The sequence below is a fragment of the Leucopleurus acutus genome (assembly GCF_964270905.1).
Source record: "Leucopleurus acutus genome assembly, chromosome: 14".
Lineage (NCBI taxonomy): Eukaryota > Metazoa > Chordata > Mammalia > Artiodactyla > Delphinidae > Leucopleurus > Leucopleurus acutus.
The window spans coordinates 28021902-28036253 of NC_139156.1; the positions used below are offsets into that span (position 1 = coordinate 28021902).

The 14352-nt window shown below is 39.5% G+C and overlaps 1 protein-coding gene across 1 annotated transcript in view; it reads left to right on the forward strand.

Annotated features, from left to right (window-relative positions):
• The first annotated feature begins 359 nt into the window (after positions 1 to 359).
• The window catches only part of CHUK (component of inhibitor of nuclear factor kappa B kinase complex), a 34479-nt gene continuing 20486 nt past the window's right edge, over positions 360 to 14352 (forward strand). The window contains exons 1-9 of the mRNA XM_082854911.1: positions 360 to 498; positions 4927 to 5021; positions 7157 to 7271; positions 7927 to 7996; positions 8844 to 8932; positions 10105 to 10194; positions 10334 to 10458; positions 10647 to 10754; positions 11363 to 11498. Coding sequence (XP_082711037.1) covers positions 394 to 498; positions 4927 to 5021; positions 7157 to 7271; positions 7927 to 7996; positions 8844 to 8932; positions 10105 to 10194; positions 10334 to 10458; positions 10647 to 10754; positions 11363 to 11498 — 933 coding nt within the window. The 5' untranslated portion in view covers positions 360 to 393. The remainder of the gene's footprint in view (positions 499 to 4926; positions 5022 to 7156; positions 7272 to 7926; positions 7997 to 8843; positions 8933 to 10104; positions 10195 to 10333; positions 10459 to 10646; positions 10755 to 11362; positions 11499 to 14352) is intronic.

Consider the following 14352-nt stretch of genomic DNA (forward strand, 5'->3'; position numbering starts at 1 on the left):
GTGAAGTGTAGACAGGGGTGGAGACGACGTGACGTTTAGAAAAGACGAATACGGGAAAGACTGGTTTGGAAACTGATTTAAAGGGAATGAAGGGTTTGGAGGGATCTTATATTTTTGAAGACTGGAAAAACACATGTGGGTTCTCTCAGTCACGAAAATTCCCGGGGCACTTAGAATGGATTGAAAACGCTCGCGTCCTCTCACCACCATTTCCCCGGCTGGGCTCCTGCGGGCCCCTGCGGCCCCCGGGAGAAGTTGGGGCGGGGTTTTTCTCCTGCCGCAGTTACCGGAAGTGACGCATCCTCTCGCGAGAAGAGAGACCCGCGAGCCTCGGCAGCCCGGAACCGGCCTCGGAACAGTGGCGGGACCTGAGGACTCTAGCCCTCCCGCCCCATGGAGCGGCCCCCGGGGCTGCGGCCGGGCGCGGGCGGGCCCTGGGAGATGCGGGAGCGGCTGGGCACCGGCGGCTTCGGGAATGTTTCCCTGTACCAACATCGGGTGAGGCGGGGCGCGCGAGGGAGCGGCGGTGGGTGTTCGTCAGGGCGCCTGTGGAACACAGTGACTGTCAGTATGTGAGAGATTGGTGGTGAGACCTTGGGCAGTATTGTGGGCCAGTGAGCGTGTATGTGTGTGTCTGTGTGTGTGTAAGAGAGAGAGCGCACAAGTTGTGTTTGTGAACCTGGTGTGTGAGTCCGAGGTTGTACCAGAGGTCCTGGTCAGTGTGTGTGAGGTAGAGCTATTATGGGGAACTTTTGTTATGACTGTCAAAATGTGACAAAGTGTTTACTGAGCGTGACGGGTTCGTGTGTGTCCCTCTGAATGCAGGGTCAGGGTGTGTAAGGCAGACGCACATCAGAGTGTGTGTTATGAGCATAAGTGTGGGAGAAGATGGGCCTGCCTGTTGGAATGTGTGTTCATGTGTGTACTTGGAGGCCTGTGATGTCTGTAGTGCTTGGAGTAGGTAAGGACGGTGTCATGGTGTGTCCACAGTTAAGCTTTTGGACGCATTGGGTAGGCTTCGGAATTGGGGACGCGTTCTAGGTAATGAACAAATGAGGATCAGCTGGTAAAAATGATCATGGCTTCACAAGGGAAGGAGATAGATTGAGGGTGAGGTGCTCTAGCAGGTGGAAGACAGTCAACATCAGACTTGGGAGTTGTGCTTTGATTTAACTGAAAATGTTTAACCATTGTAGCAGCAGCTAACAATCATGTTTGAGCCAGTCTTTTGATACACCAATAAAAGTTATGAACCCTTTCCCCAGACAAATGCACAGATGCACACCCACACAACTTTATGCATTGCCGTTTGAGGGGGTCCATGCTCTTTAGAAGGACATTCACAGACCTGTTAGGTTTATAGACCCTGGAATAATAATCCCTGCAGTATAGCTTTTGTTTTGTCATGTATGAAATGTTTATAATAATGTATGTACATCATGGGTCTGTTTGAGAGTTAAATAAGGTAATGATGTGTCTAAAGCTAAATAGAGTACCTGGCCCATGGTAAGCCCTCAGATGTTAGCTCCTGCTGCTGCTGTGTTGTTGCTGTTGTCATCATCTTCATCATCATTAATTGACATTAAAAAAGGAAATGTCAAGGTAAAAGTGGTGTTCTCAAAGATTTTTTGTAAAAGATAAATCTGTGTGGAAAAACAGATGGGACAAGATGAACAGTTAAGGTATTACTAAAATGCTTGCATGGGCCTATGAATTAAGAAGTGGGTTGAAGAGGAGAAAGCATGATTTGCTGTCCTAAGAAATATGGGTGTGAGTAGAGAGCCCACCATATAGGGTGGGAGGTAGGGTAGATGGGAATCTACCTGGGAGGAATAGGCTTGTTTGTGTGGCAGTTGCAATGACAAATGTCACTGATATAACTGAGGACATTTTGTGAAGCAGGTTTCTAGATAGAGCATAGGAGGGAATCTCGGAGACAGGGAGAAAGGAAGGTGAAGGACTAAGGCATTAAGTACTTTGACAGCCAGACAAGTAGTAAATTTAATAATTTTCACCATCAGACATAAGGCACTCAAAGAGTAAAGAGAGGGAGCCGAATACTTCCAGCAGAATATTGACTGTGGTCTTGTTATCTAAACCTGCCCCTCAGTCTGGTCATAAGAAAAAGAAGTATGCATGCTAGCATGCTTATGTGACTGCTTTGCTTGGTCCCTGGCTGGGGATGGATGAATACATCAATTTTTTTAAAAAATTGTGGTAAAGTATAATATATAACATAAAATTTACCATTTTAACCATTTTTAAGTGTACAGTTCCGTAGCATCGTACGTTTACATTGTTGTGCAACAGTCATCACCATCCATTTCCAGAAGATTTTCATCTTCCCAAATTGAAACTTTGTACCCTTTAAACAATAATAACACACCCCTCTGCCCCCATTTCCTCCTCCCCCCAACCTCTGGCAACCACCATTCTACTTTCTGTCTCTATGGAATTCATCACTTTTTAAATGGAAGAGATTTGGGTTCCTCTAGAATCTTAGAAATCTCTCAGGAACTTTCCAGATGTCCACAGTGACCCTTCCCCAGAACTGGGACGTTTGACAACTGAGTCTGTAGTGAGAAGAGAAGAAATCCTCTGTCATAAGACTTGGAAACAGCATCATTACCTTTTCACTTACAGCTTTGAGTTTACAGCTTTCAAGATCCTTGTGTTTTGGTGGAAGCCACGTCTCAATATTTCACCTATGCTTCTTAAATCACAACGAGAAAGGGAAAAGGATGTGAGATGGTTTATTTAGCTAATTACTGTGCTGGGTGCTGATGGTACCAGAATCAACAAAAACAGTATTTTCTACCCTCAAGGAAATTTCAAGCCTAGTGGGAAAAGTAGACACTTTACGTACAATTTGGTACCCTATATAATGAAGGTATTGGTAAAGTGATGTGGAAGCATGGCAAAATAACCAAAGAACTCTTCCTAGGGAATAGGGTGGCACATCTCAAAACGTGTTTGGAAAAACTAAGCTTGTGAAATGCTTTGAAAAAAGGACACAGTGATCAGTACGTTGTATAAATGCTGCATATAATATTTATTCATTTGGAGAGTCATAACCCACATTAGCATATTAAAAGCTCTGTGAAGTCCTATAGTAAAGAAACTAATTTAACTTAGTATTTTCCAATTTTTTTTTTGTGGTTAAATATACATAACATTTGCCATTTTAACCATTTTTAGGTGTACAGTTCTGTGGCATTAAGTACCTTCACATTTTGTGCAGCCATCACCACCATCCATCTCCCGAATATTACCTTTTTTTTTTTAAACACAGAACTCTTCTTTGTTTTGCTGGACATCCATAAACTTTCCATAGAACGTTCTTTATGAAAAGGTAGAGTGAAGAAGGCCTTCACAGAGTAGGTGAAATATAAACTGAGAAGTTGAAGGATCCTATAGGGTGGGATCTTTTCGAAATAGATAGCTTCCTGCCTTATTCATATATGATCATTTAGGACTTAATGTTTTTCATGGTTAGATTGACTCCCTGGTAGTAAAAGCTTACATGGGACCTAGCAACAACCGGGTACCTACGCAAAACAAAAGGTTGGAGGGAGGGAGGATAGTGGTTAGGTTGGATTGTAGTCTGTCCTAGTTCCTTACTCTCTCTCTATACATCAGCTGTCTTATCTCTAGCTATCCCCCATTTCAGACCATCCCATACAAGCTGTCTTGCTTCCTGTTCCTGGGCTGCATTATTATGTTGCCAGAATGTGATGAGGTCTGGCTACTTCCTGTAATGTGCATCAGGTTGGGTTTGATTTCAGTTAGAATTGGCTGAATTACTAGTCATAGAGGCAAGAGCTGTTAGGTTCATTTTATAGATATGGAAATATACAATCATTGTTAAGATTTTTTAATGTCATTTGGAATGCAAAGATTAGGAACTAATTTTGGAGTTTTTTTTAATTAGGTTTGGTCATTTTTTTAAAAATAAATTTATTTTTATCTTTGGCTGTGTTGGGTCTTTGTTGCTGTGTGCCGGCTTTCTCTAGTTGCGGCGAGCAGGGGCTCCTCTTCCTTGCGGTGCGGGGGCTTCTCATTCTCTTGTTGCAGAGCATGGGCTCTAGGCGCGCAGGCTTCAGTAGTTGTGGCACATGGGCTTGGCAGTTGTGGCTTGCGGGCTTTAGAGTGCAGGCTTAGTAGTTGTGGAGCACGGGCTTAGTTGCTCCGTGGCATGTGGGATGTTCCTGGACCAGGGCTTGAACCCGCGTCCCCTGCATTGGCAGGCGGACTCCGATATGTGGGCCTCTCACTGTTGTGGCCTCTCCCATTGCGGAGCACAGGCTCCGGACGCGCAGGCTTAGTGGCCATGGCTCACGGGCCTAGCCGCTCCGCGGCATGTGGGATCTTCCCGGACCGGGGCACGAACCCGTGTCCCCTGCATCGGCAGGCGGACTCCCAACCACTGTGCCACCAGGGAAGCCCCAGGAGGACTCTTAACCACTGCGCCACCAGGGAAGCCCTAGGTTTGGTCATATTAAAACTATTTCTTGCTGTTGAGCTTGGGAGCCCTGCGTTATTCTCCTCATTCTAGTTATGCTGGAGCCTGGGGCCCTTGTTAGCTGTCTTGACTAAATTCAAAAAAGAGTTTACTGGGGAGACAGGGCCTTTGTATTATTCTAGCAGTATATATGAGACAGTGTTCTGAAGAGATCTGTTATAGGATCAGCCTCAGTGACTTTTTGCTTGTGTGCTTTGGTGTGTTTGAAGGTCAGTTTTAAAGCATTAGTTTAATAGTCTCATGGTTTACCTGGCAAAAGCATTGGCTCAAGAGAACTGTAGATAAATATGTTTAATTAGTAAAGCTAAAGAGTTTTGTTTCCCCAGGTTGGCATTTCTTTCTTAGCAAGTAAATCTGCACAAGAACCTAATTTATAATTTTCTGTTGACTTTCTATTTTGGCAGGAACTTGATCTCAAAATAGCAATTAAGTCTTGTCGCTTGGAGCTAAGCACCAAAAACAGAGAACGGTGGTGCCATGAAATCCAGATCATGAAGAAGTAAGTGTACTTGATGACTTAAGTTTCCCCAGTTTTGCAGCCCATCCAGATGTCATCATAGGGAAGGAGGCTAGGAATCCATTCTTCTTAGGATATTTTGACGAACATATTTTTCTCTTTCTCATTAAATATATGTGTTCTATTTCAAGTAATAACATCACATCATGCTTAGGTAGGTTTAGTTTAAAAAGTCAGCTACATATTATCAGACTCAGCTTTCTGAGAGCAGAATCTGTTTCTTCTAGATCTTGGGCAGTGCTCGTCTATTACACTTTATAGTTAAATAACAATCACTACTCTCATTTCTTTACTCTCACCTACTTTGTTAAACAGTGTATCTATTGCTTTGTAAAAAATTATCTTCAAAGTTAGTGGCTGAAAACAACAAACTTGGTATCTCACAGTTTCTGTGGTTTAGGAATTTGGGAATGACTTAGGTGGGTGGTTTTGACTCAGGATATCTCTTCTGAAACATCTCAAAATGTTGACTGGGGCTGCAGTCTTCCAGAGGCTTGAGTGGGGCTGGAGTATCCACTTCCAAGCTTATTTAGTGGCTGTTTGTTAGAGGCATCGGTTCCTCACCATATGGGCCTGTCCATAGGGAAGTTTGAATGTCTTCATGACATGTCAGCTAGCTTTCTCCGAAGTCAGTGATCTGAGAGAGAGAGCAAGTTGAAAGCTGACATATCTTTATGATCTTTCCTCAGAAGTAACACTCCATCCTTTACAAATAATTTTTTTATAAATGTTTTTATTTTATTTTATTATTTATTTTTGGCCGCATTGGGTCTTTCTTGCTGCATGCGGGCTCTCTCTAGTTGTGGCGAGCAGGGGCTACCCTTGGTTGTGGTGCACAGGCTTCTCATTGAAGTGGCTTCTCTTGTTGCAGAGCGCGGGCTCTAGGCACGCGGGCTTTAGTAGTTGTGGCACATGGGCTCAGCTGTTGTGGCTTGCAGGCTCTAGAGTGGAGGCTCAGTAGTTGTGGTGCACAGGCTTAGTTGCTCTACGGAATGTAGGATCTTCCCGGACCAGGGATCAAACCTGTGTTCCCTGCATTGGCAGGCAGATTCTTAACCACTGCGCCACCAGGGAAGTCCTACAAATAACTTCTATTTGTTAGAAATTAGTCACTAAATACAGCCTCTACTCAAGGGAAAGAGAATTAAGCTTTTGAAGGGAGAAGTGGACATATTTTAAAACCTCCATGGGTAGTGTGCTAATATGTACTTGCAAATAATTCTTCTAGTTGTCACAACAACCCTGAGTTTAGGCATTATCTCTATGTTATAAAGCAGGAAGTTGAAGCTTATAGAGTCATACAACTGGTAGGCAGTAAGAGTCTGGATTTGAAATAAGTACTTTCTGACTAAAGTGTTCTTGATGCACTATAATGGTTCTCAAACTTGGCTGTGTGGCAGAATCACTAGGAAAGCTTGTTAACAATATAAATCCTCAGGCCCTACACATGGAAATTCTGTTTCTTTAGGTCCCTAGGCCCTGGGAATCTATTCCAGTTTTGAGATCCACTGCATGATGATGATGATGATGATGGGATGATATATTGCTAAGGTTAAAAAAAGATGTTAGGAAATAATATATAATGTGATTTGATATTTATTGAAAAAAATGTATTTGTGCACAAATTAAAAACTGGGAGGAAATATGCCAAAATTTTAATAGTGATCACAGCTGGGTGACACTGTAAGTGATTATGGGAGAGGTAGTATGATATAGGCTTTGGAGCCAGACTGCCAGATTTGAATCCTTACTTGACCACTTACTCGCTGTGTGATCTTATGTTACTTAACCAATTGGTGCTTCAGTTTTCTCCTGTGTGATGAAACTCTTAAAAAATCTACCTATAGTAGGATTATCGTGATAAGTAAATGAGTTAATGTATGTAAAGTGCTTACTACTTGGCATATAAAAATGTAATAGTAGTAATTGTGATAGTATTTTAATCTAGATTTTCTTTTTAACAAGTATTAATTTTTAATTATGCAAATGAGAGATTAGAATATTATAAATAATGTCAGCCGTTCTTCCCCTCCCTGCCCCCCAATTAACTACCATTTCAAACTCAGTTCCTTTTCATTGGAAACAAATTTTTTATTATAATGTTTTCCCCTTGTTAGGTTGAACCACGCCAATGTTGTAAAGGCCTGTGATGTTCCTGAGGAATTGAATTTTTTGATTAATGATGTGCCTCTTCTAGCAATGGAATATTGTTCTGGAGGAGATCTCCGGAAGGTAGTGTGGATGTTTTGAGATGATGAGATAGTAAATCATGAACTTTAGCAGTGTTCGAATCCCACTCAATACAGTAGAGTAAGAGTCAGGAGTGTATGGCCTGTTCTCTGCTTTTGTGGCTGCTTTCTTACTATAGCAGCAGAGTTGAGTAATTGTGACAGATTATATGGCCTGCAAAGCCTAAAGTACTTACTTTCTGGCCCTTTGCAGGGAATATTTGCTGACCCCTAATTTACAACATGCATTTTTTATTATTGGTGGTGGTGTTTTCAGGATGGGACTGTATTGATGGTTTTAGTCCACAGTATCAGTGTTTAAAGTGTTTATTAATAAGTTGTTTTCTCTGTTGCAAATCTTTCTTTCTGATCTCATTTTAAACCTACCATATGGCTATCTTTACATATTTATCTGTGAGATTTTTCAACTTTTTCGATTTTAAAAACTTTCTCCCTTTATCTTTACTTGTATAAACCTTGTCATGAAATTTACATGTCCTCAGTATGGATTTGGTAATTTTCCTCCTTATATTTTCTTAATCATGACTTATTTTCTTATTTGAGTATTCTCTCAGAGTATAATGATTAATGATTAATATATCGGTATTACTGCCCAGCAATATTGGCAATATACATTTTTAGACTCTTTTTTTCTTTAGCTACTCAACAAACCAGAAAATTGCTGTGGACTTAAAGAAAGCCAGATACTTTCTTTACTGAGTGATATAGGTATGTAATCAATATGAAAATGCCATCATAATTTAATGCCCCTTTGGTCTATAAAAGATTCTATATACTACTTGGGAATTAGGAGAATTGTTGATGTACTGTACAAAGCATAGGTTTTTAACTATAAGAAACTTTATAAGAAATTTTTTATCTGTAAGAAATTATTAGAAAAATTTAACTATTACCGTTGATGCTAAGTTAAAATTAGGATATTTTGTTTTTTATTTTTTGTGTTTGGCTAGGTGTCCATTTGACTAATAGATGTTCCAATTGCCAGAAAAAAAAAACGGTGTGAAATGACCTTATTGAGTTGTACTCCTGCTCCCTCCCTGATTAACATAGTAACTTTATTTACCAGGGGCATTGCATCTCATGGGCCCAGGTTCTTTTAGGGTGAAGTCTCTTTTTAATCATAATTACTCCTGCAAAGTTCCTAAAATAACAAGGACGTAGGCCCTTGGAGGAAGTTCAAAAGCCCAGACTATGTTTCTCTGTATATTTTGATTTTGCTTCTTTTCTTAGGTCATGGAGGCAAAAGTCTAGTTGAAGAGGGTGATCTAGGTCGGAAGGAAAGGCTCCAATGATAAATACAGGGATTTTCTCAATTGCTTGTTCCATTTCTTTTTAATATTAATTTTCATAAGTTAAATGAATACATGTTACAATTCTGCAGTATTTGTTACTGTATTTTCTGTGGAGAAAATCTGAGCTTCTATTAAATCATTAATCATGTAGTTATGGTCCATATAAATTCGAGCATCAGAGCAGATCTGTACAAAATGTGAGATGAATTTTTTTTAATTCAGTGTTGTTTATTACCTGAAAATACATTTTAAACTTTATTTAGGATCTGGGATACGATATTTGCATGAAAACAAAATTATACATCGTGATCTAAAACCTGAAAACATAGTTCTTCAGGATGTTGGTGGAAAGGTAGGTAAAACCTGAAGAAATGTTCATGCCAATCGAATAGAGTCTCCATGATGTAGTTTAGTCTTTGAGGTTTGGTGCCCTCCATAGCATTCTATACTTCATCCCAGCCCTCACTACACTGAAGTGTGGTTTTGTGTTTAGCTGTTTGTCTCCTCTGCTAATACAGTTAGCTCCATTAGAGAAGGACTACACCTGTCTTGTTCATTTCTTTTTTCCAGCACAGTATCTAGCAGAGGTAGTAGGCAGTGAGTAAGTAATTTGTTAATCCTTACGAAGCACATCCAAAAAACACACACATCCTCGGTCTGCTTTAAGAAAAAAATATGTTTAAAGTATGTTTCTTATTTAAGAACAACAAAACAAAACTCTTTCTCCTCCCCAAAAGTCCTAAGTTCTATATTTAATTAAAATTCAAAACCTTGAATTCTCAGATTCCTAAAAGAGTCAGCTTGAGAAGAACCAGAAATTGTGAATTGATTCCTGGAACGTATATTTTTATCAAAGTAATTTGAGCAGTTTTCTTGCTTCTCGTGCCCAAATTCCATTCCAATAAAGATGTAAAGCCAAGAATCTAAACCTTGAATTGGATTGTGTGGCCTTAGTAGTGAAGATAATGATCAGTTGGAGGTGATGAAACCTTGATGATGCATCTTCTCTTAGAAGCTCTTTGTGTATGCTTTGCACCAACTATTTGGGGTTTTTTTGTATCCCGAGACTTCAGGATATTCTTGAAGTTAGATAGGTGTTTACTCACATTGATCCACTCTAAAATGGTATGATGCTTCTTACAAGTTTGGAAGTTGCCTTTGCCTTCCAGTTTTAATGAATCAAGCTTATTCTGAATATACCAAAGTAAAAATTAATAGCCAGTCTATATTTAGTTTTTACCATATGTCAGACACTGTTAAATTATTTTCACTATTTCATTGAATCCTAATAGCAATTCTGTGAAGTAGGGATTGTTAGTAATACTATTACATAGGAAACTGAGAGAAGTTAAGTAACTTCATCAAGATCACATGGCTATTTAAGTGATGGAGCTCAGGCCTGAAACATGTTTGTGTTATTTCAGAGCCCATGCTCTTCACCACCACCCTCTCCAGAGCCTTATAAGGACATCATTGCCTTTCCTTTTCAAATTTCTCAACCATTTAATACTTACTATTTTGCAGATTATGCATAAAATAATTGATTTAGGATATGCCAAAGATGTTGATCAAGGAAGTCTGTGTACATCTTTTGTGGGAACATTGCAATATCTGGTAAGACATGTATTGTTTCTTTGAATTTAAGTGTACAGGATTCTCATTCTTATTTCTGAAGGTCGTGAATATAATAGTTCAAAACTCATGTAGCTTTTCTCTTACAGTGTTGATGTTTAAAGCATTTTTTCTTTTTAAGGCCCCAGAGCTCTTTGAGAATAAGCCTTACACAGCCACTGTTGATTATTGGAGCTTTGGGACCATGGTGTTTGAGTGTATTGCTGGGTATAGGCCTTTTTTGCATCATCTGCAGCCATTTACCTGGTAAGAAATGGGAGAGAACTTTGGTATGATTAATGGGAATGGAAATTTTCAGTTGCCCACTCCCCCCCCAACCTTTCTTTAAATGGTATAATTGCTTTTTAACACATAATTGGATAAAATTAAAAGGCAAAAATTCTTAGTGTTTGTGAGAATCAGGTTGTCAACTGAGGTAGCTTTTGCTTTTATAGGCATGAGAAGATTAAGAAGAAGGATCCAAAGTGTATATTTGCATGCGAAGAGATGACAGGAGAAGTTCGGTTTAGTAGCCATTTACCTCAACCAAATAGCCTTTGTAGGTATGTATATTTTAGTTGAGGAAGTTTGCCTCAGTTTCTTCAGGGTTTTAAAAGAACAGTAGTAGAGTTGTTGTCTGTTTCAAACAGCATTATCCAGTGGAACTTTCTGTGATGATGGAAATGTTTTATATCTGTGCTGGCCACATGAGTATCTGAATACTTGAAAGGTGGGTGGTATGACTGAAGAACTGAATTTGAAATTTATTTAGTTTTAATTAACTTAAGTGTAAATGCAAATAGCCACTTGTGACTAGTGGCCACCATATGGATAGCACAGGTCTAGTGGGAACAAGAACTGCCATTCAACTGATTGGCTTAGGTGCTAAGAACACTCTTGGGATACTGTGGTGAATGGGTTCCTTAGGGAATGGAACTGGATTCACCTGTTGGAGTTGCCGGTAACTTGCATATGTGGGTTTGGGGTTGTTTTTTTATGGAAAAAAGGCTTATCATGTGTCATTTCATGAATTATTTGAAAGTAAGATATAAAATGATGCAAATAATGACAAAGGAAATGGACAACCTGTAAAACTACCTTTTCTTTTTTTACAAAACTAAAAGAAAATTGGAACGTAATGAGTTTTATCCCATTTTTGTATGTTTTCTAGTTTAATAGTAGAACCCATGGAAAACTGGCTACAGTTGATGCTAAACTGGGATCCTCAGCAGAGAGGAGGACCTATTGATCTTACTTTGAAGCAGCCAAGATGTTTTGTATTAATGGATCACATTCTGAATTTGAAGGTTAGTTTGAATGGGGTCTACTTCCTAAGACTTGCATTGAAGTTAACAAACTTACTTGGAAAATGGGCATAAATATATTTTAATAATCTTTTCCTGATGCTTATATGAAAAAGATGATGATATTCTTAGAGTGGATGCATTTTTATTTCTTTAGTAAGCGTTCTCAGTTTTACTTTGAAATGGTCTTGTTGATTATTCCTTTGTAGCATCTTTTGGGTTTTCCCCTTTTTCATATTGGTACCATTTGATTCATTTAGGTCTAATCGTACTAGATTTGGTTTGGTGAGGAAGGTTCCTACCTGGCTTTCATGCCTCTATATTTCCTTTCCATCCTACAGTCCATGCAACATGAACTGCCTGTCTCATCTTCTGAAAATGCTTTTTTATTCTCCTGTCCAGGAAACTTAACAGTTCTTTCTTGCCTACCAAGTCAAGTCTAAACTGATCTGCTTGGCTTTTGGGGGCTTTCTTAATTCAGGTCCACCCCATCCAAGTGCTTGTTTCGTTTCTCTTACCCTTTACTTCACTTAGGACCAGCTTGTCACTGCTCCTTATGCCATCAAGTCCATTATGCATTTTTGTGCTTCGACAGATGCTTCTGCCCAGACTGATACCTATCTCTGTGTATCTCCTCACCTACACTGGCATGTATTCAACTTTCCTTTTCTCTGAATGGTCTCTACTTCACAGTTTGTCATTTAATCATTTTTACTATTATATATTCTCTAATTGTTTCTCATCTTCCACTCATGCCTCTCTCTACAGATTGTCTTTTCAATGCTAGGATTGTTTTTACTACTTTTATTAACAGTTGTCTACCCTACCACCACACCGTCCCTATGCCAGCATTGTGTACAAAGCAGGGCATGTACCAGGTTCTCAGTAAATATCCAGTGATATGAATGAGAGGTTCTATTATGCTGTATACCCCAAAACAACTCTCATCTATGGTCTTTTCATATTTGTTGATTGCTTGTAGCAGGTAGCATTTCTAAAATTGAAATGAGAAAGAACTAGTCATATAACGTTTTACTCTCATGTTGATATACTTTTTTTTTTTTTTTTTGTGGTACGCGGGCCTCTCACTGTTGTGGCCTCTCCCGTGGCGGAGCACAGGCTCCGGACGTGCAGGCTCAACGGCCATGGCTCACAGGCCCAGCCACTCTGCGGCACGTGGGATCTCCCCGGACCAGGGCACGAACCCATGTCCCCTGCATCGGCAGGCGGACTCTCAACCACTGTGCCACCAGGGAAGCCCAATATACTTTTTTAAATAGGAACTTGAGGCCATGTTGGTGTCATTCTTGGCTAACATTGAAGAGATATCTGATATCATGATTTGGTTTTCTTCTACTGTGCCAAGGAATAAATCATCCCCCAATGTGTTAGACAAGCAGGACTTGGTGACACTCTTTAGTTCTTTGTTGCCTTCAAAAAATTTCGGTTTTTATCTCAGATTTTTTTTAGCCTTGTCATGGTAATCATAGCATCACTTTTACTTGGAAGGGGTCTGTGAGCATGTGCTTGTTGTAGAGCATGGGGAAAGAGTCCTCCTATGTGTTTTGTGGTCTATAGGCTTTAGTTCAGTTTGCAACACCACGGTTTGCATATCTGTGAATCTGAGCAAATATATATATATATATATATATATATATATATAAAATATATATATATACACACACACATTTATAGCTCAGGTACAGTAATGTCTTCTTTAAAAGATCAATATTATTTTGAGGTTGTACAGAATAAGGTATGTGTAGGGTACTATTCATAGTAGTTCAGGGATGCTTCCTAGACGTAATAATAGGACTGAACTTTGAAGGATAAGTAAGTGTTAATCCTGGGAATGGGCAGGAGGAAAGATTTACAGGCAGGGGAATGTCATGCACACAGAAGCATGAACTGCAAAACAGGTTGGTATTATTGCAGGGCATTTTTCTGAGGTGTTTATTACATTGTTCAAGGAGGGAATGGCATATTTTTCCAACTGTTTATTATGAAAAACTTTAAGTATGTAGCAAAGTTGAAAAAAGTGTACTGAACATTCTTTGCCACTAAGAGTCTCTCCTTAGCTTTCTCTTCTTCCATATTACTTTTCTTCCTTTTCTTTGGCAGTCTCTCCAGTTGTATAACTTTAACTATAAACTGAGTATGGATAACTTCCAAATTTATCTCCTTAGTTGTGACTATACAACTCTCTGCAGAGTATTTATAAGTACACTTGGTGGTCCCACTTATCCAAGACATAATTCATTAAAAACTGAGCACATTTGCTCCGTTAATTACTTCTGCAGCTTTTCCTGTGCCTCTTACTTGCACTGTCACCCTTCCAGTTACCTAGGTCGGAAACTTTGGCTATCTGACTATTCCATGTTCTTCAATTTACATATCCAATTATTTTGTGAGATGTATCTTTTGAATGTTTTAACAATTCTGAACTTGCCAGGTTCTCAATTTAGAAAGCCTTCCATAGTTCCCTTTCAAAGTCCAAACTCTTAACATTGGTATTCAGAATCTATCTTGGTCTCATTTCATCCTGCACTTCCAGGCTTAGCTCCTGTTATGCCCTAAGGGGACATCATTTTAGGTACACTTGAACTGAGTAATTTTTATTCTCTGATTATGCTCATCCCCTTCTACGTCTCTGCCTACCTTGTTGTTTTCTGCCTAGAAGAACCTTTCTTCTTTACTCTTTTCTTGTTCTAATCATTCTTCCTTTTCAAAGTTTAGCTCAAATAGTGCGTCCTTTATAAAGCATCCCTCTCCTCCCACCAAGTAATCTCCTTTGGAATTGGCACAATATTTTACATCATTACAGTACCTATTGCATTTTGCATTGTATTTTAGTTCT